Source organism: Prionailurus bengalensis, chromosome A1, assembly GCF_016509475.1.
Source record: "Prionailurus bengalensis isolate Pbe53 chromosome A1, Fcat_Pben_1.1_paternal_pri, whole genome shotgun sequence".
Taxonomy (NCBI): domain Eukaryota; kingdom Metazoa; phylum Chordata; class Mammalia; order Carnivora; family Felidae; genus Prionailurus; species Prionailurus bengalensis.
In genome coordinates, this window is record NC_057343.1 from 204,070,178 (window position 1) to 204,097,571 (window position 27,394).

The 27,394-nt window shown below is 37.5% G+C and overlaps 1 protein-coding gene across 1 annotated transcript in view; it reads left to right on the top strand.

Annotated features, from left to right (window-relative positions):
- HCN1 (hyperpolarization activated cyclic nucleotide gated potassium channel 1) overlaps positions 1-27,005 on the top strand; it is a 390,638-nt gene extending 363,633 nt beyond the window's left edge. Inside the window, exons 7-8 of the mRNA XM_043598841.1 lie at positions 18,863-19,027; positions 22,443-27,005. Of these exons, the coding sequence (XP_043454776.1) occupies positions 18,863-19,027; positions 22,443-23,326 (1,049 nt within the window). The 3' untranslated portion in view covers positions 23,327-27,005. The remainder of the gene's footprint in view (positions 1-18,862; positions 19,028-22,442) is intronic.
- The last annotated feature ends 389 nt before the right edge of the window (positions 27,006-27,394 follow it).

Below are 27,394 nucleotides of genomic sequence, written 5' to 3' on the forward strand. Positions count from 1 at the left end.
CTAGGTCATTTCTGGTTTATGAAGTGTCTCTGAATCACTCATTTGTCATAACTACCGTTATGTGTATGTGTATCTGTGTGTGTGCGTGCACACGTTCACATGGGGTGTGTATAGGCTTATACCTTGCAATTTTGCTGGAAAATATATATTCTTTCAGGGGGAAAAAAAGCCAAAATTAACATCCCGGCCATCATTAGTTTGAACATCTTTGAGCCAAGCCCTTTTGTCGCTAAAACTGTGGAGAGAAGAAAAGAACTGGTGATAATTGTTCTGGCTACATTTTCAGATCATAATCTTGAGATTTTGCACTGGAACCACAGAAACAAATAAGAAGCCAAGATATAGATACCTTTAATAACTGAAAGCTGAGACATTTCAGTAAACATGTTTAAGTGGAATACCCTTCCAAATGAAATCTATTGTTTTTAAAGTGTCTGTGACTGTAAGACTCCAGGAATACCTTCAGAATAAACCTAATTCCCACCGGCTTCTGAGTGAGAAGTCTGTAATGATATAAGAACAGTGAAAATGAGAAAAACAAATGGCACCAGGGGATGTGAAATTTCATTTTCAGCCCAGAAGATAACATTTTAGAAAGCTGTCTTGGGTTCACTGTTCAGTTCTTTGCATTTGCTGTGCTAATTGGCCCACTTGTGCCTGAACCAAATACTTGAGGCCCTGGGAGTAGCCAGGGAGAGGGAGTAGGTGGCAATCCACAGAACAGAAAGAATGATTATCCTATAAAAGGGATGGCCCTAAGGGACTTGACTCTGCCAATGACTCTGAATGAAGGGATTGGCCTTCTCACTAAGGATCCCTGATAAAAGGTTGGCAATTTATGGCATTGCCACAATTGCAGGGATTTGGACAAGAATTTTCTACAAGAGCAGCGGGGAGAGAAAATGAGTTTGTGAACATGTCACTGAAGAACTTACAATCGAGATCAGAGCTTCAGAATGTATACATGTTTTGAACTGAGGAGAAGAAAATCTTTGAAGAAAAGCATAACCATTAAAACAAATGAATGGAAATGATTAAAATAGATATCAAAAGTCCTGAAGCATCAACAATCCTATGATTGTGATGTTCTCGACACGCGCTATCACTCTATCACATTACCTTGTTTTATTTCCCTACAGCCATCATTTTTCAAGTCATCTTACTGATTTAAGGTTTCCTGGGTCCTTCTCTAGAATGTGAATTCTATGAGAGTAAGGTCTTTGTCCTACACCTCCAACACCTAGAATATACCTGACACACTTTAGACTGTAATATAAATTTCCCAGACGGATGAATGAAGTAATTTCTGCGCTGAATTGTAAGGGCGAAACAATGGCATGCCAAGTAAAAGTTGGGGCAGAGATCCAAAGTTGAAGGGAAAAAATTTTTCTAAAAAATTTCTCTAAATTTTTCTAAAAAATTCTCTAAAAAAAGTTTTAGAGAAAAAAAATTATGGGAAACTATTCCTGCTCTTTCACCTCAGAAAACCCATTTGTAGTGATCTGAAATCTGTCCAGTCATTCCACAGAGAAGTATGACCCAAATGTGGACTTGGAAAATTGATTTTAAAGTAGCATATTCCTATCTGTTATGAAATCGAAACTTCTGGAAGTCTCACTCAGAGTATAATAGATTTAAGCTTGACCTAGATTGTTTTTTCAACTATAAATGGACCCATCACTCTTATGGGGCATAGGAAGGCGGGAAGAACACTTAGACAAGATAAAGAAATCTCTTGCCCATGTCTCTAAACTAATGACTGTGACATTAAATGGTTCACAGACTTAACAGTTCGATTTGAAGGTCTCTCCTCTTCTGCAAAGAGAAACTACCATATGGCCTACATTGTGGTCTTTCCATTTACACAACAATTTAATATGCCTGGTTCATGATGAAATACCAGCTCCCGGCCGGGAAATTAAAGCAGCATTCAGCTCCTCTCAGCAAGAAGGCTGCAGTTTGATATATTCTGTAAACTGGATTCTGTATTAGCCAAAGGAAAGGATTGGCATAGTTAGGAAACACAGTTGGACTTGTTCAAACAAGCGTTTCAGTGCACAGATGCTACGCATCTTTGGAGCTATGCTTTAGATCACTTTACTTCTACTTAGCTATCAACTAAAATATATTTTTGTTTCAATCCTTTTAATTTTCATCTTTCTATTCATTTATATAAATGCAGTCTTCTTCCTCTAAGACATTTCAAAAATGTTTGTGGGGGCACCTGAGTGGCTCAGTCGGTTAAGTGTGCTACTTCGGCTCAGGTCCTGATCTCGCCGTCGGCAGGTTTGACCCCGCGTCAAGCTCTATGCTGACACCTCAGAGCCTGGAGCCTGCTTCAGATTCTGTGTTTCCTTCTCTGCCCCACCCCCACTCATTCTCTCTCTCTCTCTCTCTCTCTCTCAAAAAAAATGTTTTTTAATGTTGATAAAGAAAGGCTTTACAATGTCTTAAAATACTGTCTTTATGAATGCCATTTTAATCAGCTAATACAATATCTGTGATGGTGCTTGGTGGACAAGTATGGCCTCACACAGACTGAGAATCAAATGTTGGCCCTGATAACAACTAGTTACTAGCCTTAAGTAGGTTAATCGAATTCTTGTAGCTGAGTGCAATAGTCTGTAAAATAGCCATAATAATATTCACTTTGTGGGCCACTTCCGCGGGATAAATGATTACGTGTGTGTGTGTGTGTGTGTATGTGTGTGTGTTCCTGTGTGTGTAAAATGCCAGGTGTGGTTTGGTAAAGTAGCTGCAGACACAAAATGAAACACTGATTTGTTACGATAGTCCATACCTCTATCGGCATATTCATGCATATTCACGTATATCTATGTATCCATTTATAAATATTTGCCATAGGGCAGTGTGATTATAGTGATTGACCCTATCTTTTAATGCCTTCCCATTCTCCCAAAGTCTGAGATAACCATAAAAAGTAATAATTTTCCAGTGAAATCTTTAGATAGATTTCATGGTCAAAGCAGACAGCTAGAAACATTTTCACACGTGGCAAAAACTTTTCATTTCCTTCCTTCATTTGTCTACCTGAAACTTATTCAGATTTACCCTTCCAGCAAGCCTGCTCTACACCCCCAGGCTGGCCCATGGAGCCCTCCTATTTCTGATAATAGTCTCAGCTTATTTCTATCTTTTTATTGAATATATTACAATTAAATGATCTGTGCTTATCTACTAAACTGAATCTTTTCAAACTTTGTAACTCTATTTTCTAGCCTGAGGTTTTGTAGGTCTTCAATAATGTCTGTTGAAATACCCATCCACACACAGACACACACATACATGTATACAAATATATTTCATTTTTTATTTGTCATTTGTTTCCCTATTCCACATAAGTATTTCCTGATTGATCTATTGACATAAAATCGTTTTCAACCTATGACATAATAGTCATTAAAATTAAGTCTTGATTATATTATAAACAACATCATTGTCAACTAAATATTCACCATCCATACTTTGACTAATATTCATTTGTTCAACAAGCTTGAGACCATATTTTATATGCCAGTCACTATGTCCTAAAATCAGTATGTCTACAAGAAAGCAAACATGTAGGAAGTTGTATAAATATGCACATCAGTACAATCCAATTCATTAAGAACATAAGATGAAATCACAGGTTAAGATTGAGGATTCTGTCAAAAAAATCTTTTTTGAAGGAGGTGACACCTGTCTTGAGCCCTGAAGTCTGCATGGGAGGTAGAGGGTTGAGGAGCTGTTTGTGGAATCAGCATTCCAGGTGGAGGGGGCAGCTAGTGTAAAAGCAGAGGATAGAGAAAACATGGCGGTTTGAGGAAGTGCACATACAGTATTCAGTATGTTTGGAATGGAGATTGGGAGGCAGGCAGAGCAGATGAGTAAGTGCGGATCTATGTCTTCGCAAGAAATTAGGATTTCATCCAACACTCTATGGGCAAGAATTGAAGGCTTTTAAAACGAGGGATGGAATGACCAAATTTGCTTTCAGGAACAAGTATTTTCATAGAGGGAGGCACCTGTGCAAAGAGATAGACAGGAGAGTCTTAAAATAACCCAGACAAGAAGTAATGTGGATTTAAACTAATCCTCAGCAAAAGATTAGAAAATACACTAAAGGAAAAGAACCAGTGGAACTTATAGTCCAGCTCTCTTTGAAGAGTAAGAGAAAGGGGAGATTTACAAATGGCACCATGTTTTTGGTTTGGATAGCTGTGTAAATGGGGTGCTACTTAACATGATAGTGAATATAGATGAATCAGGTTTGCAAGGGTAGAGGTGACAGGATATAAGGGATGAGTTGTGTGTGGAGATTGCTGGACTGTACATTCTAACTATGCAATGGTTTTATTGGTCATATATACAGTTTATCACCAAGGTCTGCCATGTGTGCAGTTATTTAATCCATGTGTTCATCCAATACCTATTTGTTGAATTGATGAATAAGTGCCTGTGGAGCAGGCAGCTTGTAAGCTTCCAGGAGGATCAATAGTCTGTTTGCAGTACCAGAGAGCTCCTATAATATAATGAAGATTAAGATGACTCTGGCTCACAATAAATTAGGAAAATTAATTTCCCTTTTGAAAGCTGCCACTAACTTGAGAGCAGAAAAGACAGTTCACTAACCTCACAAACATGAGGAATTCTTGCAAAATTGTAAGAATGCATCTGTGTTCCTATTATAACCTATTATAATTACTTAATCCTCTCCCAATTTAGTCTACTACTCCACACCCTTCTGAGCCAGATCCTAGAGAGAATTAAGCCCTACTGTCCTAAAGCATATGTCACAAGTAATGAATTGACTTAGCACCTGTGCATCCAGAATGGTAATATTTATGTACCATCCTTGTAAGTATTCCTTAAATAATCACTGAAATGATTTTCTATGGTGTATGTTTTAGATGAGGAGTCCTAGCTGAGAAAGTCTCCCTTCCCTCCCCCTAATATTACAACTACCTACTTCCCATAAAAAGCATTCTGTACTAGTAATAGAAAAGCAAAAGAAACTTGATGCTTTTCTCATTAGGGGTCCTACTTAATTTCCTTATCTAACACCCAACAAGTTTCTGGCGTTTCCACATTTACGACTACTGTTTTGTCCGTAACCATGGTGTATATTACAAAATGTTTCTGTTCTCGAAAAAGCCAAATCTATAGCTGAACTTTATAACATCTAGAATTCATATGTAATGTTCTGAAGTTACATAAATCTTACCTAGGAGAGAGGAAAAGAGGTCGCTATCTCATTATGCTAATATCCTAATTATCAATTAGGCGGTAAAAAAAACACTCTTGATAGAATGCTTATAGCTGTCTCTGCAAGGAAAAAAACAACTCAGCCCGATGGTGGAAAGATACACACCATCATTTAAACTTTCTGTGGGAGAACAAAGGGAGCTGAGAAGATGTACTAGAACATAGGGAAAGTTATGAGCAAGAACTTTGGCAAAGGGAACAAAGAAAATAAAGATAAATCTCTGACCCTAAAACTGATTACCTAGCACCATTTACCACATATATATTTTGACATTTTAGCATTAGACTAACTCAGTCTGGAGCTTGGAGAAACATGAGCTCATGATAAAATTAACAATTATTAATAGTTAATCATGCCATCTCCATGTACCATGATGGAAAGCCACTTTTTATAGCTGCCTCCCTAAAGCCCAGGGGGCAAGCTGGTGCAAGTCTCTGTTGGATTTTTCACTGGTCTATGATGAAATCAGTGATATGAGAACAGTGGAGTAAGTTATCCTTAGAGATGAGTTTAATATTCAATATTCTAGGACTAAGTTATTCTTGTTATAATTTACTGTGCTCAACAAAAGCTGAATTTATTTTTGTTCTCAATTGATATTCTCTTAAAATAGGTGACTCTCTTTCTTTGAAATACATGAGTATATTTTCTGTCCTGGTATAGTATTATAATGCAATAGAGATCTTTCATCTTTCAAAAACCTTATTTTAATAATTTTTTTAATGTTTATTTTTGAGAGAGTCAGAGTGTGAGCAGCAGAGGGACAGAGAGAGAGGGAGACACAGAATCTGAAGCAGGCTCCAGGCTCCAAGCCATCAGCACAGAGCCCGATGCGGGGCTTGAACTCACCAACTCTGAGATCATGACCCAAGCCAAAGTCGGACGCTCAACCGACTGAGCCACCCATGCGCCCCTATTTGTACTTATTTTAAACGTTGTAGGCTCTAGGGGACTATTCTGCTTAAGGCGCCTCTGGGAAGGGGAGAGAGAGTTGTAACATGACGTGGACATTGTAAATTTACAAAATTTGTTCCTGGGCATAAATTTGAACACTGAATGATTATTTAATAATATTAAGAAATTATTGTTGGGGCGCCTGGGTGGCTCAGTCGGTTAAGCGTCCGACTTCAGCTCAGGTCATGATCTCACAGTCTGTGAGTTCGAGCCCCGCGTCCGGCTCTGTGCTGACAGCTCAGAGCCTGGAGCCTGCTTTGGATTCTGTGTCTCCCTCTCTCTCTGCCCCTCCCTCGCTCATGCTCTCTCTCTCTCTGTCTCAAAAATAAATAAAAACATTTAAAAAAAAGAAATTATTGTTAATTTTTAGGTATTATATTGATACTATAATGATTTTTATTTTAAAATTATGCATATTTTAGGAATGCATACTGAAACTTTGAAGTTGAATTAATTTAATATATTTGCAGTTTATTTCAGAGTAATCAGGGAGAGGACAAATATGCCAGTGAAATATCAGTGAAATAAGTTTAGCTATGGGTTTGTCATTGCTTAAGCTGGGTGGGGAACAAATGGGGGATTTATTTTATTGTTATTTACACTGTTCTACAGATTATTAGACTCTGATGTTATACTATCCTACTAGTTTTCTAACATACTTTTATACTATTCTCCCTTTTTTATGTATTTTATATATTTAAAATATTCCACAGTAAAAATCTTAACAATCAAAAAAATAGGGAAAAAAGGAAGCTTTTTTTAAATAAACTTTATATTTTAAGATATGTTCCTTCTACTGTTATCTTCTCCACAAAACTGAGAAGAAAATACTGGCTAGCTACATACCTGGTTAAGTGAAGTTTCTATTGGATATAGTTTAAAAAAGATGCAATCACATCTCAGTTAAGCTTATAAAGGATAAGAAGATACCTTTTCTCCAGGATGAGAGTCAGGCCATCTCTGGTAGGAGTTTCCTGATGTCCATTTATCATACTGACCAAGTAGGTCAGGAAGGGGCGTTTGACCCAATTCTTCAGCTTATTTTGCTTGAAATGACAAGTTAAAAACTAGTTTGTGCATCCTTAGCGCACTGATTGCTATTATTTACAGATTTTATTTGACTAAATTAGGATATGATAAAGGCCATCTATTTGGAAGGGGGAAAAAAATCCATAAAACCTAGGGGTTGGCAGACTCCATATAACCTAGGGGTTGGATTTGGCATAGAATTCTGACGTATCCTCTCATTTTTTTATTTTGTTTTCTCATGTTTATTTATTTTTGAGAGAAAGAGAGACAGAGCATGAATGGGGGAGGGACAGAAGGAGAGGGAGACACAGAATCTGAAGCAGGTTCCAGGCTCTGAGCTGTAAGCACAGAGCCCGATGCGGGGCTCAAACCCTCAAACTGCAAGATCATGACCTGAGCTGAAGTTGGACATTTAACTGACTGAGCCACCCAGCACCCCAATATCCTCTCATTTTAAAATTAACCTTTTATCCAAATTGAATTCATTCTGAATAACATAAGCAAAATCATTCTATAAAATATATTTTACTTATTATTACTCACTTAATACATACGCATTTTTGCTCTATTACTTAATACATGCTACTAACTAAGCCAACTAATTACGGACATGGATTATTTTTCATCATTAATACATTCTTGAACTTATACACAAACTTTTAAATTTAGAACGTGCCATTTTTATGATTGTAATTATTACCTTCAGTTTGCTTATTTGTTGTCATATACAGTGGTGCTTCTTGGAGGGGGAATATCACCAGATATTTACCATGTTAGGATTAATTTGTGAATATGCTTGTTTTCTGGGTGGCAGGATGAGTGTATGGTTGCTTTGTGTGCCTAATAAATGTTTACTGTTGCCTTGCACAAGAAGATTTACAGCCCACCTCTCTACTGATACCTTGGATTACTCAGAAGTAGAAAATGGAAACGCTATAGGTAGGATATTAGTTTTCTACTCACTTCAAGTCCTCTCTGTGACTACTCACGCACTGGACTTGAAGAACTCACTGTAAGCTCTCAAGAGAGGGTAAGAATAGACAAGGTAGAGGCTTTTAACAAAATGGACTGGTATGAACACCCGGAAGGAGGTCACAGATGGAGATGAGTATGAGTCAGGCATTTTCAGGCTAAGTGATACGGAGCCAAGCTCAGGTTAGCTGAGGTGGTGAAGCCTACTATAAGGGAACCCAGGAAGAAAGAAAGCCACAGCAAACCACCCCAGGGAAGTCAGATGCTGATTTTGTGGCAAGAGAGAATTCCCCTCAGGAAATCATAGCAATTCCAGTACCCTAGGAGCCATCGTAGGGACTCACCTTTCCCATAACATATGTAATCTCTGACTTTCCTAGCTGTTCGTTACTTTCAGTTTCCTCATGAGAAAGTATAGTTAGGCCTGTGAGTCACAATCCAGCGTGAAGCATCCCCATTGGGAAGAGGTCTCCAGCCAGGCCATCTTTTGGGCTGCTGGCCTGTTTTGGATGACAGTCTTGGAGGTAGGCATCAGTCATGGTTGCACTGTCACACATACCCAGTCACATGATAAAAGCTTACCAACTCGAATACACACAAAAACATACTGCTTCTAATTTTATAAAAAGGAGCTACTGGATTCATGTCACGAAGAGTTTCGTGAAATGAGAGTTTTCTCAGGATGCCGAAGTTTTGCTTGAATTTTTTCCCAAAACAACCTTTTATCTTACCTTGCTCAAAACAAACACTCTCTAGTGGTTTGTCTTTACATGTAGGTTCAAAATTCACAGATGCCTTATCTCCTTTCAAGTTCTTTTTGAAGCTTCATTTAGTAATTCTAAAAAGAGATCGCTTTTGTTCTGAATGCCGTAGCTTTACTTTAGGCAAATCCCCATTACCTCATACCCAAATTATTATTGAAACTTTTTTACAAATCTTTTTTAACCACTAGGAGCCTCTGTCTCCTCTCATTCTACAAGCCAACTATAGATTAATATTCCTACATCGTGAAACAAAATGAATGTACCTGAAAGAGAATGAACGTACCTTCTAGAGAGAGGCTGAGTGTTTTTCCCCATGTATGGCAAGATATCAAGAGATCTAGAATTCCCTAGCTCTATTCCACTTAATCTCCTTTCCTAAGACAATATTTTACACACAAATTCCTTCCTTCAAAATCCTTGCAATAACATTGTCAATTAAGACCAAACTTCTTATCTGCGGAAGAATATTCTCTGTGACTAATCAAACCCATATGATCCTGTGGCCACTGTTCTTACAGTTCCATGGAACCCCCCCCCCCCCAACACACACACACACACACACTCTTCTCTGAACCTGTGCTCATGGCACTATTTCACTCCAGTGTCTTCCTTCCCATCCCATTTATCTGTCTTGTCCATCCTAATGGCCTAACCAAAGTAATCCCTACACTTTTTTCAGAGCCTACCTAAGGTTCCTCATGTCACCAAAATGTATAGAACTAGACTGCGACAGATGATGTATTGTCTGGACTTCTAGATTTTTATCAGGTTAAATTCCTTAGCAGACACTTCAGCTTTGGAATTATTCTCAGTCTTGTTTTATGTATTGTGTTTGGATTTCTAATTAACTATACACTCTGAGGTTTTTTTGTTGTTGTTGTTTTTAATTTCTCTTATATTTCCCATAGTTCCCTTCAAGGTGCTACAGGGAAATCATCTGTTGACTGAATTTATACTGTTCCTTAATTTCCATTCCATTTTGCCACCATTTTCCAGTTTCTTTTAAACAGGGAACCCTGGTTCCATACAAATTTTAGGATTGTTTGTTCTAGCTTTGAGAAGAATGCTGGTGCAATTTTGATTGGGATTGTATTGAATGTGTAGATAGCTTTGGGTAGTATTGACATTTTAACAATATTTATTCTTCCAATCCATGAGCATGGAATGTTTTTCCATTTCTTTGGATCTTCTTCAATTTCCTTCTTTCTATAGTTTTCAGCATACAGATCTTTTACATCTTTGGTTAGGTTTATTCCTAGGTATTTTATGATTCTTGGTGCAATTGTGAATGGGATAAGTTTCTTTATTTGTCTTTCTGTTACTTCATTGTTAGTGTATAAGAATGCAACTGATTTCTACACATTGGTTTTGTATCCTGCGACTTTGCTGAATTCATGTATCAGTTCTAGCAGACTTTTGGTAGAGTCTGTCGGGTTTTCCATGTATAATATCATGTCATCTGCAAAAAGTGAAAGCTTAACTTCATCTTTGCCAATTTTGATGCCTTTGATTTCCTTTTGTTGTCTGCTGATGCTAGCATTCCCAACAATATGTTAAACAACAGCAGTGAGAGTGGACATCCCTGTTGTGTTCCTGATCTCAGGGGGAAAGCTCTCAGTTTTTCCCCATTGAGGGTGATATTAGCTGTGGGGTTTTCATAAATGGCTTTTATGATGTTTAAGTATGTTCCTTCTATCCTGACTTTCTCGAGGGTTTTTATTAATAAAGGATGCTGAATTTTGTCAAATGCTTTTTCTGCATCGATTGACAGGATCATATGGTTCTTATCTTTTCTTTTATTAATGTGATGTATCTCATTGACTGATTTGCAAATGTTGAACCAGCCCTGCATCCCAGGAATGAATCCCACTTGATCATGGTGAATAATTCTTTTTATATGCTGTTGAATTGGATTTGCTAGTATCTTATTGAGAATTTTTGCATCCATATTCATCAGGGATATTGGCCTGTAGTTCTCTTTTTTTTGCTGTGTCTCTGTCTGGTTTGGGAATCAAAGTAATGCTGGCTACATAGAATGAGTCTGGAAGTTCTCATTCCCTTTCTATTTTTTGGAACAGCTTGAGAAGATAGGTATTATCTCTGCTTTAGACCCCGAATAGCCAAAGTAATTTTGAAGAAGAAGACCAAAGCACGAGGCATCACAATCCCAGACTTTAACCTCTACTACAAAGCTGTAATCATCAAGACAGCATATTGGCACAAAAACAGACACATAGACCAATGGAATAGAATAGAAACCCCAGAATTAGAACCACAAAAGTATGGCCAACTAATCTTTGACAAAGCAGGAAAGAATATCCAATGGAAAAAAGACAGTCTCTTTAGCAAATGGTGATGGGAGAACTGGACAGCAACATGCAGAAGAATGAAACTAGACCACTCTCTTACACCAGTCACAAAAATAAATTCAAAATGGATAAAGGACATGAATGTGAGGTAGGAAACCATCAAAACCCTAGAGAAGAAAGCAGGAAAAAACCTCTCTGGTCTCAGCTGCCACAATTTCTTACTTGACACATCCCCAAACGCAAGGGAATTAAAAGCAAAAATGAACTACTGGGACCTCATGAAGATAAAAAGCTTCTGCACTGCAAAGGAAACAATCAACAAAGCTAAAAGGCAGCCAATGGAATGAGAAAAGATATTTGCAAGTGACATATCGGACAAAGGGCTAATATCCAAAATCTATAAAGTACTCACCAAACTCCACACCTGAAAAACAAATAATCCAGTGAAGAAATGGGCAGAAAACATGAATAGACACTTCTCTAAAGAAGACATCCAGATGGCTAACAGGTACATGAAAAGATGCTCAATGTCACTCCTCATCAGGGAAATACAAATCAAAACCACACTCAGATACCACCTCACTCCAGTCAGAGTGGCTAAAATGAACAAATCAGGAGACTATAGATGCTGGCGAGGATGTGGAGAAACAGGAACCCTCTTGCACTGTTGGTAGGAATGCAAAGTGGTGCAGCCATTCTGGAAAACAGTGTGGAAGTTCCTTAAAAAATTAAAAATAGATCTACCCTATGACCCAGCAATAGCACTGCTAGGAATTTACCCAAGGGATACAGGAGTGCTGGTGCACAGGGCACTTGTACCCCAATGTTTATAGCAGTACTTTCAACAATAACCAAATTATGGAAAGAGCCTAAATGTCCATCAACTGATGAATGGATAAAGAAATTGTGGTTTGTATACACAATGGAATACTACATGGCAATGAGAAAGAATGAAATATGGCCTTTTGTAGCAACATGGATGGAACTGGAGAGTGTTATGCTAAGTGAAATAAGTCATACAGAGAAAGACAGATCCCATATGTTTTCACTCCTATGTGGATCCTGAGAACTTAACAGAAGACCATGAGGGAGGGGAAGGGAAAAAAAAGGTTAGAGAGGGAGGGAGCCAAACCATAAAAGACTCTGAAAAACTGAGATCAATCTGAGGGTTGATGGGGGGTGGGAGGGAGGGGAGGGTGAGTGATGGGTATTGAGGAAGGCACCTGTTGGGATGAGCACTGGGTGTTGTATGGAACCAGTTTGACAATAAATTTCATATAAAAAATAAAAAATAAAAAAAGTAAACAGAGAACCCTGGTTTAGATGTAAACCTGACAGCTACAAGACTTCATTTCCCAGAAAAGTCCCTCATTGACGTCACCTAAGATCCTGTTAGAAAAATGCAGTGTCAGCACCTGACCCGTGTGTGTGTGTGTGTGTGTGTGTGTGTGTGTACGCACCCCCCCCATTTATTGAATCCTAATCTGCTTTTCAGCAAGACATCCAGGCAATTCTTATGCATATTAAAGTGTAGGAAGCACTACACTGAAGATTCCAGTATGAATCAGTTGACCCTTAATAATACATGACAATAAATAAACCAGAACAAACCATTAAATAATAATACATTAAATAAGCCAAGAAAATGTGTATTTAAATCCCTATTTTATTATTCACATGTGTATATGTTACATGTGAGTGAAAGAAACAAAGAGAGAGAACCAGGGGAAATTTTTGGTGGCAAGTAACTCTTTTTCTGTAGAAGACTTACCTCCTAAATATCTACTGAGTATATTTTCTGTTTAGATTTTATTTCTGCTGTACTTTCCTTTTTCATTTGGTGTAAGCCTATTAAACCACATAGGAAAACAGAGCTGTCAGGATATCTCTTCAAAAAACACACTTGAGGTAGCTAAGAGCCAAAATCATTTGATGAATTTTTTAAAAGCTGGCTGCTTTTTAAAGGCATTTATAATTCAAGGTGTTTGATTAACTTTTAAAGAGTTGAGTGTTGGTAGATTTAAAATCAAAAGGAAAGACTTGGAGTGGTCCAGTGGATTTTTAAAGATGGATAGAACTAGGAAAACTGTGGTCTTACCCTTCTTAGCTTTGATACTATTTATGTGATTTTTGTTCCAATCACATAACAGATCCCCTTTAATCTTCTGTATGTGACATGGGCTAACATGGGCTGGCAGTGATTGTTTTTTATCTATTCAACAGATATTCTGAAAATTACTGAGGTAGTCCATCAAGTTTTTTTAACTTGCTAAAGACAAGTAGTATAAATATATAGTAGATAACGGTTTATAAATAGTTTTGTGTAAAGCAGATTTCATGTAGACATTAGGCAGTTGAAGGAGTCACAGTAGAAGTTAAAGACACATACATCATAACAAAGGGGAAGGGGTGAGAAGTTTAGGAGTGGGAACTATAAACCTTAATGAAAACATCTGTATATCCAACAGAATGAAACAATCATGTCACAAACATGTTGGTAATCAATAGGAACCAGATAAAGGATAAGGGCAATCTGGTGGATAGGTCCGAGCTCTTCAAACAGAAATGGCTATCTGGAATGTTGTGCTCAAATGTGAGCACTTTGTTTTATAATGAATATTCGCACACTGATGTTAGTCATTCTGTTCTTTATTGATTGATTCATTCATCTTTAGTTCTTGAACCAAATTATATTCTATGACTAAATCTATGGTAAGCGCTAGACATTGCAAATGTGATTGTTGTACTTCTCATTAAAGACTTTATAAGTTAGTATAGAGAAACATCACAGAAACAAGTAAGTCTGAAAATGTGCTGTAAGGTCTAAGATGCAAGATTATCAAGTAGAGTGGAGGCACAGAGATAATTAAGAAGGGTGTCCATGCGTGTGAAACCATCTCACCTGAGATGAGTCTAAGGAATTGGGATGATTAGTTTAAAAACAGATTATTGGGGTGCCTGGGTGGCTCAGTCGATTAAGCGTCCGACTTTGACTCAGCTCATGACCTCACGGTTTGTGAGTTCAAGCCCTGCGTTGGGCTTTGTGCTGAGAGCTCAGAGCCTGGAACCTGCTTCCGATTCCGTGTCTCCTTCTCTCTCTGTCCCTCCCCTACTTGTGCTCTGTCTCCCTCTGTCTCTCAAAAATAAACATGTAAAAAACAGGTTACTTACAAAGGTATGGGAAATGATAAATATATTTTACACATTTGAACAGTTATTTGATACATGAAACAGTTACCTACTTGTTCCAGCAGGTATAGTCAAAATCACAAGGGGAAAAAAAATACAGCAAGAGGAGAGGGAACATAACAAGGAAAGGAAAGGACTCATGTTTTAAGAGTGTCCGCACTGTAGTAGGCTTGTGCCAGGCACTTTGTAAGCACTCTTTTCGTTAATCCTTGTAACAACTTTCCCAATGCTCATCTTGTCTGAGATGCCACTACTGGTCGATATTCAGAGCCAGGGGTGATCACCCTAATTTCTATGCTTTAAGAGAGATGTATTGACCAAACATATGGGCAGAGAGCTAAGACTTTTTTTTTTGGAAAAGCAATAACTTTAGATGATATAAATGACAATTAGCATGGCCAGTGGTAGAAGATGCTAATAATTATATAAATATGACTGTGTCTATGAGAACTGAAATGATCAGTTGTATCTTTAGAAAATAAAGCAAAATTGGATATTCTAATTATGAGACTATCATAATATAATCTATATGCATAATTATTCCTTTATAATATCTGAAATTGGAGAGATATTATATCCAATCTGTTTCAAAAGGTTATAAAAGATGTGAAACATTTCAAAATACAAATTTACATCGATTTAATGTTCTATTCTATTCCAAATTCCCTAGATTCCTATTGAAATACATCTGAGAGCTGAAATGTTTCTCCTAGCCAAGCTTGATATGCAGATTGATTTCAGCCAGATGTTACCACCTCCTATGCCATAAGACGTGGTATTTTACTAGTTTACTACCACTAAATATAGAAAGATAACAAATACAAATATAGAAAGAAAATGAAAAAAGTGATACTTCCTTTTGCACATTGTATGAGGCACTGGATTAGAAGCCTAAGTAATTTATAGGAAATTAGTATTCTGATACACAATAGTGAATGACTTTTATTTCATGATATTGAATACTTTAAGAAGGAAGCAGTTTCCTGCTTAGGTTACTCTGAGCAACCAAGTACAAATTTTCCCGTAAATTCTAGAAACTCAAATTAAACGTTTACCTTACAAATCTCGGTCATAAGTTCCTGCTAAGTCCCTGTGTTACTGCAATGTCAAATTCTGTTTTAAGGGTCAGGGAAATGTTTCTGAGTTGCAAAATTGTTGACACCATTTGCCCTACCTTATAAAATGACTTCATATAGGTAACAGTGATGTCAGATAGACTGAAACACATATGATCAAGGTTAACTAATGGCAGCAAAAATAGCGTTGAGTAGTTGATGTATCTCATACCCTAAGGTTTATTAAAAGTATATTTTTAATTTGGTGGGTGGTGGGTCAAATTTTATTTCCTGGGACATACTCTTTATAATGTTGAAATTGAAAATAGTTTTCCAATCTGCCTGTGAAGGGGAGCATTACTGTCACTTTTCCTCTTCAGTAGGTGAAATAAAGTACCCTATAAAGAAAAAAAGAGAATCATACAGAATTAAAATATGCCAAGAACTCAATACTTGTTTTATTTGATTATTTGATTGTTATTTAGAAATTTGTATCCAGACAAAGGGACTTATTTCCAAGTAGATTTGCCCTAAAAATTTTAAAACAGTGATTGCACCACTGGGAAATTCCTAGTCGAGGTCTCAAAGAGTAAATAAGCAAGAAAAAAAAAAAGCAGAAAGATTCGAACAATCAACACAGTCTAGAAAATATGCCATAGGATTCTTTAAAAAGCTTACATCTCTGTGAGATGAACTTGGTTTGTTCTTTGGGAGTTCAATGTTATTTCGTTGTGTATTTTGCTTTTTGTGTGAAATCAATCTGAGCACCCCAAAGCAAGTTAATTTTCTACCTAATGAGTAAAGACATTATCTACACTGAAGAAAATATTACCAAACCTTCTAAATACTTTCTTCATTATAGACATTGAACAAAACCTGCAAAGATGTGTTTTGTTGCCTAAAGAAGGTACATAAATCATTTAGCCAGTTCTATTACAAAGGGGAGATACCTCACAGGGGAACTAATACTACATTATCTACAACTTAAGAATAGAACTTAATGTGGGCCTTGGGTTTGTCCACTATCATTACATACTCATAAACATTTTAAAATAATTTTCCCTGGGCTCGAAACTCAAGGTTGCAGTTGCTGGGAGGGATACAATAATGTTACTGTATAGTTACTGTCTTTAAAATGTCTAAAGCCAATGAAGGAGATAAGTGATATTTAAGAAGTGATTATAAAATCCAATACAAGAAAATAAAAATAGTGATAAATTAATATACACATAATTTCTTAACCTAAAGGATAGTATGAGATACAGGTGACTAAATTGTATTTTCTTTCTCTGTTTTTTGCCCAAACCCAAATAGACACCCACTCAGAGTAAATACAGAAAAACTCTGTAACACCTAACACAGGACTCTTTTCCCTCAATAAGTGGATCTCCAAAATGACTTAATATTAGAAGCAACTGCTCCATTCACATATTGAATTTGGAAATTCATGAAATCTAAGACTCTTTAATGATCAGAAGGTCTGCTTTTTTCATTACTAAGTGTGTGGCATTTTTTGTGTTACTCATGGTAGAAACAAAGACTACAGAAGCTTTAAAAGAAGGGACTATTTTGAAGTGATTTTCACACTGACCAGTGATTTTTCCTGCTCATGAATGAATACACCTTCATTTGTTCGGTGTTTCACCAAGAAATTACTGAGGAGATGCCAAGAGATAATGGCTGAAGAGTTTTGAGTTGCCTCCAGAACTGAGATAACATAAACTTTCAGTTGTTTAAACCTTTTATTTCATTGTTTAGAGTAGAGTAGCCAGCAAATTCCATAGTAAGATAATATTTATGCTTAAATATTGACCAATATAGATCCGTCTTTCTACATATACCTAGTACACACACACACACACACACACGTACATGCACACACACACACACACACACATGAACACTCCACAATATTATTTATTAAATTTATAACATGTTACCAGCATGAACAACAGCATAACTGGTTGTTTAGGTGGCATTTCCTAAAATTCTGTCTTCCCAGATTGGTTCAGATGTGTTTCTAAATACTTCCAGAATGCCCACAGTCTGTATTGTTGTTCTTACCAGATTGCATTTAAATGAACTCTTAATTAAGATTAACTCTTTTTTTTAACCACCATCGTATAAGTAACACAAAAGTAGACATTATGTTTGATTCATATTTCTAGCCTTAACATCAAGTACATAATCGCTACCACATAATTTATTCACAATGTTTATCAACATGAACTGACCTTATTGAAGAGTGTGAATTTAGACCCCTTTCATCCTTACGTTAGGAAACTGTGCATTTCAGAAATACTTCTGCCATTTCTTTTTTCAAATTGGTTACCTTGAAACTAAATTTTTTAATTGTTTCTGGTTTTTTTTTAGATCAAAGTCTATAGAGTTTAATTAATAAACTTGGGGAAATGAAATAGAAAATTACCACTTATAGATCTATTTAACTAGCAAATAAGGGAATCCGGATTTGCAAATGTTTGCTTACCACATTTTGGAAATCTAATTCTCAAGAAAGAATTCTTCTGAGAAACTCTTGAAATAGAAAGCCACTCTATTCCTTTGGTATATAGCTTTTTACACTGATCTCATTGGGAATATGCCAACATAAGGCACACCTGAAACACATCCATCTGAACCCGTGGTCATTTTTCTTGATCATAGGACTTTCTAGACCAATGCTCGGGTTCACTTTGGTTTCTGTCTATATGTTATGATCTGCTTTTTGCCTTCCAAACTTTATAAAAATCTTGTCTGATTACAGTTTTTTCCAATACTTAACTCCACCGTGGATTTATGATTCCATTTTCTACACTTTTATTATTTCAGATGCATTGGAAGGACAGCTGAAGGATAGATAAATCTGTTTCAGCTTTCCATTTGAACTAAAAACTTTAATTGTTTAAAAAACAATATTATTTTAAGGTTGCATATTATTAATTGGATATTTTTGTCATAAGGAATTTACCGATAAAAGAGAAAATGCTGCCGGGGTGCCTGTGTGCCTCAGTCAGTTAAGCGTCTGACTTCAGCTCAGGTCATGATCTCACAGCTTGTGAGTTCAAGCCCTGTGTTGGGCTCTGTGCTGACAGCTCAGAGCGTGAAGGCTGCTTTGGATTCTGTGTCTCCCTCTCTGTCTGCTCCTCCCCCGCTCACACTCTGTCTCTCTCTCTCAACAATAAATACCCAATAAAAAAAAATTTTTTAAAGAAAATGCTGCCAATCATTGCTTGATCACACCATGAGGCTTTTTTTTTTAATTGTAGGTCTCAGTGGTCTTAGAAAGAAAATGACCAAACAAATCTTTCTTTCTTGTTTTCGTAGAGATTTGCTTGCTTACCAAGGGACGCCGCACTGCCAGTGTTCGAGCTGATACATATTGTCGTCTTTATTCACTATCCGTGGACAATTTCAATGAGGTTCTGGAGGAATATCCAATGATGCGGAGAGCCTTTGAGACGGTTGCCATTGACCGACTAGATCGGATAGGTATTCTCTTCAGTTTTATTATCTTTTACATGTACAATTAGGTTATACTCTAGTGGACTGATATATGTTTGCAATTGTAAGTCCTAAATGCTATCATAGGTTGCCTTTTAATTAGCATAGAAATAGCAGTTAGCTCTAGCCCTATTTCTATCTAACTTTCTCTTCTTAAGTGTTCTGGATTTATTTAATCATCTCTATTTTTACTAGCTGCTCAGTCTGATTTCCCCAGTGATGCCAATACAATTTGAATCTTCAGGTAAAAAGCAATGATAAAATTTTAGGTAGCACTAAAATAGAACTAAAATTATAATAGTATGAGTCTATATTACAAACCAAATTTTGCTACAAGGTTTTTAAAATTTTTTTACGTATCACCTTTACACTTTTATCTATATGTTGAGAACTGAAAACTTGTGTGTTTTAATTGTCTCAGTAGAAGCTTCTTGAAATGTTTGTAATACAGACTCAAGCAGGAAAAACCTTGATAGAAATGCCCTACATAGATGCTTTACTTTGTAAACATCGACTTAAAGTCTTCTCTGCTCTCAAATAAGAATATATAAATTAGACTTTACTAGTTACACTAGTTTAAAGGTTTGAATAATTGCTATAGTAAAGTTAAATCAGATTGGCTTGCTATTAGCTCCCTAAAATATGCTGGAACATTCTGATATCAGAAGGTAGTAAGCGTTTACTCTCTACACCTAAATCCTCTTCCCCCACCCTACCCTGCCCTGCCCCCGCTTCACTCTACTCAATTTTCATAATCTATACAATTTTCAGTATAGATATCATTTCCCTGTAGAAATCTCCCCTGACCTCCCACTGCTACGCGGCTGAACATCCTAGGTATGTTCTCCCATCCCCGCCTAGGAATTTCCTCCATCACAATACTGCCTTTATTATTGTAATTGCTCTAACAATGCTAAGATTTGTGAATGTAGAGAACATGTCTAATTCACTATTACATTCACAGTACCTAGTACACAACGAATATTCTTGAAGAGAGGTGGTAGGGAGGGATGAAGGAATCCGTGATCTCAAAGGTGATGGGGTTGGGATCACTTGGAAGTAAACAGGTGCTTCATTCTCATTAAAGGTAAGGCTTTTTGAAGGATGTAGTCTTATGTCAGCTTTTCTTCCGCACATTATGTCTTTCTTTCCTTCTATATAAGTGGGATGACAGAGGCATAAGAGTCTGAAATTAGGTTAGGAGAAGTAAAGGTAGTATTTGGACATTATCGTTAGACAAAACACACATAGTAGAAATTCATATTGACAACTCAGACCCGTAACAGGACACAGTGTGGAGAGAGACAGTGCCCATAAAAGTGGGTATTCCTGAAAGCATCTTTACTTCATTTGAAAATACCCTTTTTGTGGTTTGTGACTGCTCATGGTAGAGCGAGAGACTGATATCTGAGCACATGAGGTTTTTCCTAAGCCAGCGAGACATCTTTAGAGAAAGCAATAAAATCACGATATTTTAATAGAGAATTTCTGTTAATCTGCGACAGCTTCACTTTCATCTCACTTATTCCAACTAATTTGTATAAGAAAGTTTGCAGTCAATAATATAGGCAATAAAATTGCTAATAAGCACTAAGCCATTGCAGTTTTGATCCTTATAAAATTCTAACAGTACTTTAAAAAGTAGAGTATTTCTCTATAAGTTCACAGATAGTAACATTACAAAACGTTGACTATTCACATGATGACAAAGAAATATTTCCCTTTTCCATTTTGTGGCAATTGCTTATAAATGTACACCATATGTAGTTAAGACAATATGCCAAATAAGCATTATATTTATTACCAATATAGGAGTTTTTGTTCTTTAGAAAATTAGAACAATTCTGTAAGGAGAGACAAGTATTTATTTTGGCAATCATTTAAAATGATGGTTTTCCAGCAGCCAAGTAAATTATAACACACATTTCCATTAAAAAATAGTCCTTCGGGGCGCCTGGGTGGCGCAGTCGGTTAAGCGTCCGACTTCAGCCAGGTCACGATCTCGCGGTCCCTGAGTTCGAGCCCCGCGTCGGGCTCTGGGCTGATGGCTCGGAGCCTGGAGCCTGTTTCCGATTCTGTGTCTCCCTGTCTCTCTGCCCCTCCACCGTTCATGCTCTGTCTCTCTCTGTCCCAAAAAAAAAAAAAAAAAAAGTTGAAAAAAAAATAAAAAAATAGTCCTTCTAACTCTAACTTTATTTAGCAATATGGCAAAGCGGATTCACTGTTCAGTTATGATATTTATTTGGGTATTATTTTCTCAGTGATGTCACCAAAAGTTACTGATTTTCCCCTCTTCATCTAGTTTTGATTCTATTGATAGTCTGCCAGGGAATGTCTCCTTATGCAAAGCACTCTAAAGACAATGGCAGGAAGGAGAGGTAATGCTTACTGAGGTCCTCAAGGGAACTGAAAGCTTGCCATACACTGTCCCCTTAATCCTCACAAAGACACTTCAGAAAAGGAAAGATTACGAAGTGGTTCTCAACCTGGCTGTACATAAAACTCCTTTGAGGAAATTTGCTTTTAAAGTACTGAAGTCTGCCCCCATGTCTGGCTATTCTGATTTAATTGGTAGGGTACAGATGAAAATCATTGTGTTTTAAAGGTCCAGGGATGAGAAAAATACGGATGTACGCACTGGCATGGGCACTGGTCACAAGCAAAGGACTTGCAACAGTGTGCCTGAAACTTGCCCATGAGAATCACCTAAAGATCTTAGTAAAATGCAGCATCTTGTTCAGCGAGTAAGATGGGGCTTGAAAGACAGCTTCTCTAGAAAGAGCTCACATTGACACAGGTGCAGCTGGTTCGTTGTCCGTGGTAAGGATCTACAATCGGATTTGCTGTTTTCCTTCCCCAGTCAGGTTACTTACTAGTCGTGTTTTCCTGGACACTGTTCTTAACCTTCCCATATCCCATTCTCCTTTTGGGTGAAATCGCATTGTAACACAGCTACTTGCAAGAGTTGAGGATTAAATAAAATACATCCACCTAAGGCCTTTTGTAGAGTACCTGCCATAGTGTGCGTGTCTATTGTCCTTTCTTGACAAAGTAGCTTTAAACTTACGTTTTGCTTCCAGACCCGTCCTGGTCCACATGCCCTTTCTTTTGCCACTCTTCAAAGTAGCCCTCGCGTCAGATATCTCCCTTTCTTCTATAAGGTGGTTTTTGCCAGATTACAGGCTTCTCGACTTGACTCGCAGAAGGTAAGATTTCCCAGAGAGATACAGGAAGTGCGAAGGGCAGGAGCCATCTTTTTGTCTGGCTCTGAAGGTGAGTACCTGGCTTTTAAGCCTCTTCCAGGAAACACTGGCATTCTTCCGCTTTCAGGAGCCACTCTCACTTGGGCTTGTCATCAGTCATTTGTAGGCCTTCTAAGCGCCTGTCTTTCTTTCGCCGCCAGGAAAGAAAAATTCAATTCTTCTGCAAAAGTTCCAGAAGGATCTGAACACCGGCGTCTTCAACAATCAGGAGAACGAGATCCTGAAGCAGATCGTGAAACACGACCGGGAGATGGTGCAGGCAATCGCTCCCATCAGTTATCCCCAAATGACAGCCCTGAATGCCACCTCTTCCACCACGACTCCGACCTCCCGCATGAGGACGCAGTCTCCGCCGGTGTATACAGCGACCAGCCTGTCCCACAGCAACCTGCATTCCCCCAGCCCCAGCACACAGACCCCCCAGCCGTCAGCCATCCTGTCACCCTGCTCCTACACCACTGCGGTCTGCAGCCCGCCGGTACAGAGCCCGCTGGCCACTCGAACTTTCCACTACGCGTCCCCCACCGCCTCCCAGCTGTCGCTCACGCAGCAGCAGCAGCAGCAGCAGATCCAGCAGCCCCAGCCCCCGCAGCCCCCGCAGCAGCCCCCGCAGCCCCAGACGCCCGGCAGCTCCACGCCCAAGAACGACGTGCACAGGAGCACCCAGGCGCTCCACAACACCAGCCTGAGCCGAGAGGTCAGGCCCCTGTCGGCCTCGCAGCCCTCGCTGCCCCATGAGGTTTCCACTCTCATTTCCAGACCTCATCCCACTGTGGGCGAGTCCCTGGCCTCCATCCCTCAGCCCGTGACGGCTGTTCACGGCCCGAGCCTTCAGGCGGGGGCCCGGGGCACGGTCCCCCAGCGAGTCACCCTGTTCCGACAGATGTCGTCGGGAGCCATTCCCCCCAACCGAGGAGCCCCTCCCGCACCCCCTCCACCAGCAGCTGCTCTTCCGAGAGAGGCTTCCTCAGTCTTAACTACAGACCCAGAGGCAGAAAAGCCACGATTTGCTTCAAATTTATGATCCCTGCTGATTGTCAAAGCAGAAAGAAAGACTCCGATAAACTGAGAATGTTCTCAGAAATTATTTTCTTCTATCTCCTGATAGATTCCTATAGCCTACTATGAAGAGATATTTTAGACAGCTCTGGCCTACATGCAAAATGTAAAATATATAAATATATATCTACTATTCAATATCTATCTAAATTCCCAAGAGAGGTTCAAAAGACCTGTTTAGCATTCAGTGTTATATGTCTTCCTTTCTTTAAATCATTAAAGGATTTAAAATGTTGTTGTAAGATCATTTATTTTTAACCAACTTTTACCGAATTCCTTTGATATATGTATTTCTCTATTTTATGAAGAGTTCTTGGATTCAATGGAAACAAAACTCTGATTTTAAAAAGGCAACTCAAGTGAGCCACTGAATAGCACCAACCAAATCTTCTTTCATTAGCTGTGTCTCTGCATCTAAATTGTTAATCATGAATTATGGAGGATTGAATGGCAAATCCCACTTTATAGATCTAAATTGTATTTTGGTGCTTTCAATTTTGAATTAGGTTAGGTCACGTGGTATGCTCGGCCACGGCTGGAGACTAGCCTCGCCACTGTCCCGAGTATCTCTAACCTCAAACACATCCATTGATCTTTCAGAAAGCTGAGGGGATATTTGTCTTCGTGTGTTACCGGACTTTTACCAAGACTCAATCAATGTTAGCTGTAAATAACTTTTTCAACCCAAATAAAATAGCTCTTCTGTGTTGTATGAAGGTAAAAGTCATCACTTAAGAATTTAGTTTTATTGCTTCACTTCAAAACTTAGAGTTTTAAATTTTACAAAACCTAACTGTGACAGTTATTCAACTGTAATGCAATGGCTTGAAACCTACAATATTATTTTAACCTGCAATGTTTTATGCAAAATTGTATGCTCAATTCTACAAATTGCTTGTATTACACCAAAAATCATTACTTTTCTTCCTTCTTGCCATAATTAAGCATCTGAAAATAGTCCCTGCATGCTTTTTTGGAAAAACAAAATAGGTTCAGATCAGTCACTGTAGGGAGAGGCTTACAGTATTTCTCATTTCTAGAAAAGTATAACCATTCATTAATTGCCTATCTTAAAATTCCTATAAGGCTGACTTGGATCTCTGACTTAAGTCTAGAAGTGAGGTTTTCACTTTCATTTAATATTATTACTATCGTTTAAATAATGATTTGTAAACCACAGCTTGATTTGGAGTTGCCAGTGTGTTCTGTGTCTTCACTGTTGGTAGGTAGTAGTTAACCCTGGTGTTAATTTAAATTAACTAAATACACTATAGCCTCCTGTCTGGGAACACACACTTTGTTCTATGTATATTGTAATAAAATGGTTAGCAAATCTTAAGGCATGTGGTGACTAACATAGCCCTTAGGTAGGAGGTTTGTTATTTTGAACGTGCTGGAAAACGTATGGACGTGATGACAGAATGCAGGGGGCAAACTGAATGTGAGCATTGTTTGTTCGTTCGTCTGTTTCCTTAACTCTCCATGATCTGTGAACATCTGCTTCTTCTCAAAGAAGTCCCTTAGTAATTATTTGTGCCTAATGCATCCCACGAATGTGGTGGATGACTGGAACACAATCGGAAGATTCCTAATAACCGACTTCTGTAAATAACCCAAGAGAATGACCTGACGTGGAGGTCTTCAGTATCTCTGACACTGGCGATACGTTAAAGAAGAACTGAACAAAGATCACACGAGAAATGGGGCAGGGCCTCCAGATAGACTTGAGGACAGAAAACAAAATGAAGCAAAAACTCTAAAATGGATCCATGCTGCCTGTTATGCCTTTTACGATTATAATACCTATAATACCAAAATGAGTTGTTATGTTTCATTTCTAACAGATCCCAGCTTGTGTGGAAGTACTCAACAATGCTAGTCAATGTAATGTTGTCATTAACATGCTGGTGACATCTGATGGCGGGTCAGGAGCGGTATAAGAAGGGGATTGTTCCGTCTACCTAGATCCTATGGGAAAGCTGCAAGACCATTTACATATCAGTACAAAACTCCTTTATTTTATTAAAATATTGAGAATTCACTTCAATTTATTAAGATCATGTATTGGTCCTTTAAATTATTAAAGGTTTACATTTGATAGCACTAATGGGTTTGGTAGTGAAATATTTTTATATATATAAATTTTTGGTTTTTTATTTTGAGCACTATTGGGAAACATAAGCAAAATTGAATTGCATGGTCTTTCAGTGCAACCATAAAATTTTTATTCACTTTGTAACAGAATGGACAAAAACACACTAAGGTTTATATGTTAAACTCATAAAATGGTACAGGGTAAATTATATACATATATATGTATGAATATATATGCTTAGATTAAGAAAACAAATTGACTCACATTCCTGTAATATAAAAGTCCATTGCTAGTTGAAAAGTGACCTCTTTTCTCTGTACATAGTTAAGCCCGTAAGTATGGAGTTTTAATCTGTACAGAAAGAAATGTATTATTGAAAAGATTGGTCTTTCTGCGGCTGGGAAAATAGTAGAGTAGCTGATTCTTACAACAACTGTATGATCAGGGATGAATTAGAGTATTTCTTTTGTCTTTGCTCAAAGCCATACATATATAAATATATATAAAGATTATTAATAAATTCAACAGAAAATAAACTAAAATCATGAATATTTTATTTTATCAATATGCTCTAACCAAACATTTTGTTTTATTAATGAGTACAGATTTGCCTCTTTCTACCTTTCCATCGTAAGATTTCCAAGAGGGCTTATACTTGATAGTCATTATAAAATTAATCATAGATAGTCTATGACTGTAGAGAGGAATGTAAACAGAACATGGGTATTCCAGTTATCCCTCTGTACCAGTTGAAGTTTTGGGTTTTTTTGTTTTTTTGTTTTTTTGTTTTTTTTAATTCTTTGCTCTGTACCTCCTTCACGTGTGGTTGTGGTTCAATTCCCAAACACGGTTATTTCTGTGCTATTAGATTTAGAGGGGGGAAAAATAACCTTATAGTTTATTATACAACCTATTTTATGATAACCTTGGGCCTTGCGAAGGCTTTCGATAGTCATAGAACTTCCCTATTCAAGTGGGTTTTGAATCAGGCTTAAAAGGCTGACATAGAGTTTATTGCATTGAATGAAGGATTCTTTGAAAACTGTAAGGATAAATGGCAGGAATGGCGATAGACTCTATTCATCAAATAAATAGCTTGTCTCCAGGTCTCAGTGACCACTCCATAAGTGAATGATTCCGTGACAGATGCCGTCCCACTTTAAAAAGATGGTTATTTTGCCATTTATAAACTTAAATGAGCATAACATCTGCAGGACACTACAAAGTACGCAGTCAAGTTAGAATAATTCCTAAAGAACTTGGGTGATTTAAACAATATGATGTGTTTTAAGTTGTAGATGTTATTATTTCAAATCCTGAATTATTTATACTTTAAACTAGAAGTGATCTCCATCATCTTGCAGGCCTACTTTTAAAGTCTCCATGCCTTCTTTTTAAATTTAAGTGTTTCTGTTTGCTAATTTTATAATTTTACTGTGCTACTTTGCTTTTATGCATTTTACTTTCATAATTTATAACATTAAGTTGTTTCAACAAGATTTATCTTCTTTATGCCTCTATCCGTCTAGAATATATGCCATAAAACCTGTGTCTGGTTATTTTATTCATATACATTACACCTGGAAAATTTTATCACATTCTCTGCTTATTTGAAAACTACTTTTTCTGTGCAATACAAAAGAAATGTGGTCCTTATTGAATAACTGGAGGCTGAACATCTATTTTGAGTCCTGAAAGTAATGGTCAAAAATTTAAGCAAGTGCGACTGGCTGCATGCACTGAGTTGTTAGCTCCGTTCTATACGTTTATTTAATATATCCTTTTTTCCAGAATAATAAGATGAAGAATAAAGAAGATTTGCTGTTGTATTCAGGGTTAAGTTTACCTGCTACTGGCACTGGAAAGCAGTGACTTTCTTTAAATATTTTTTTTTAATGTTTGTATTTATTTTTGAGAGAGAGAGAGAGAGAGAGAGAG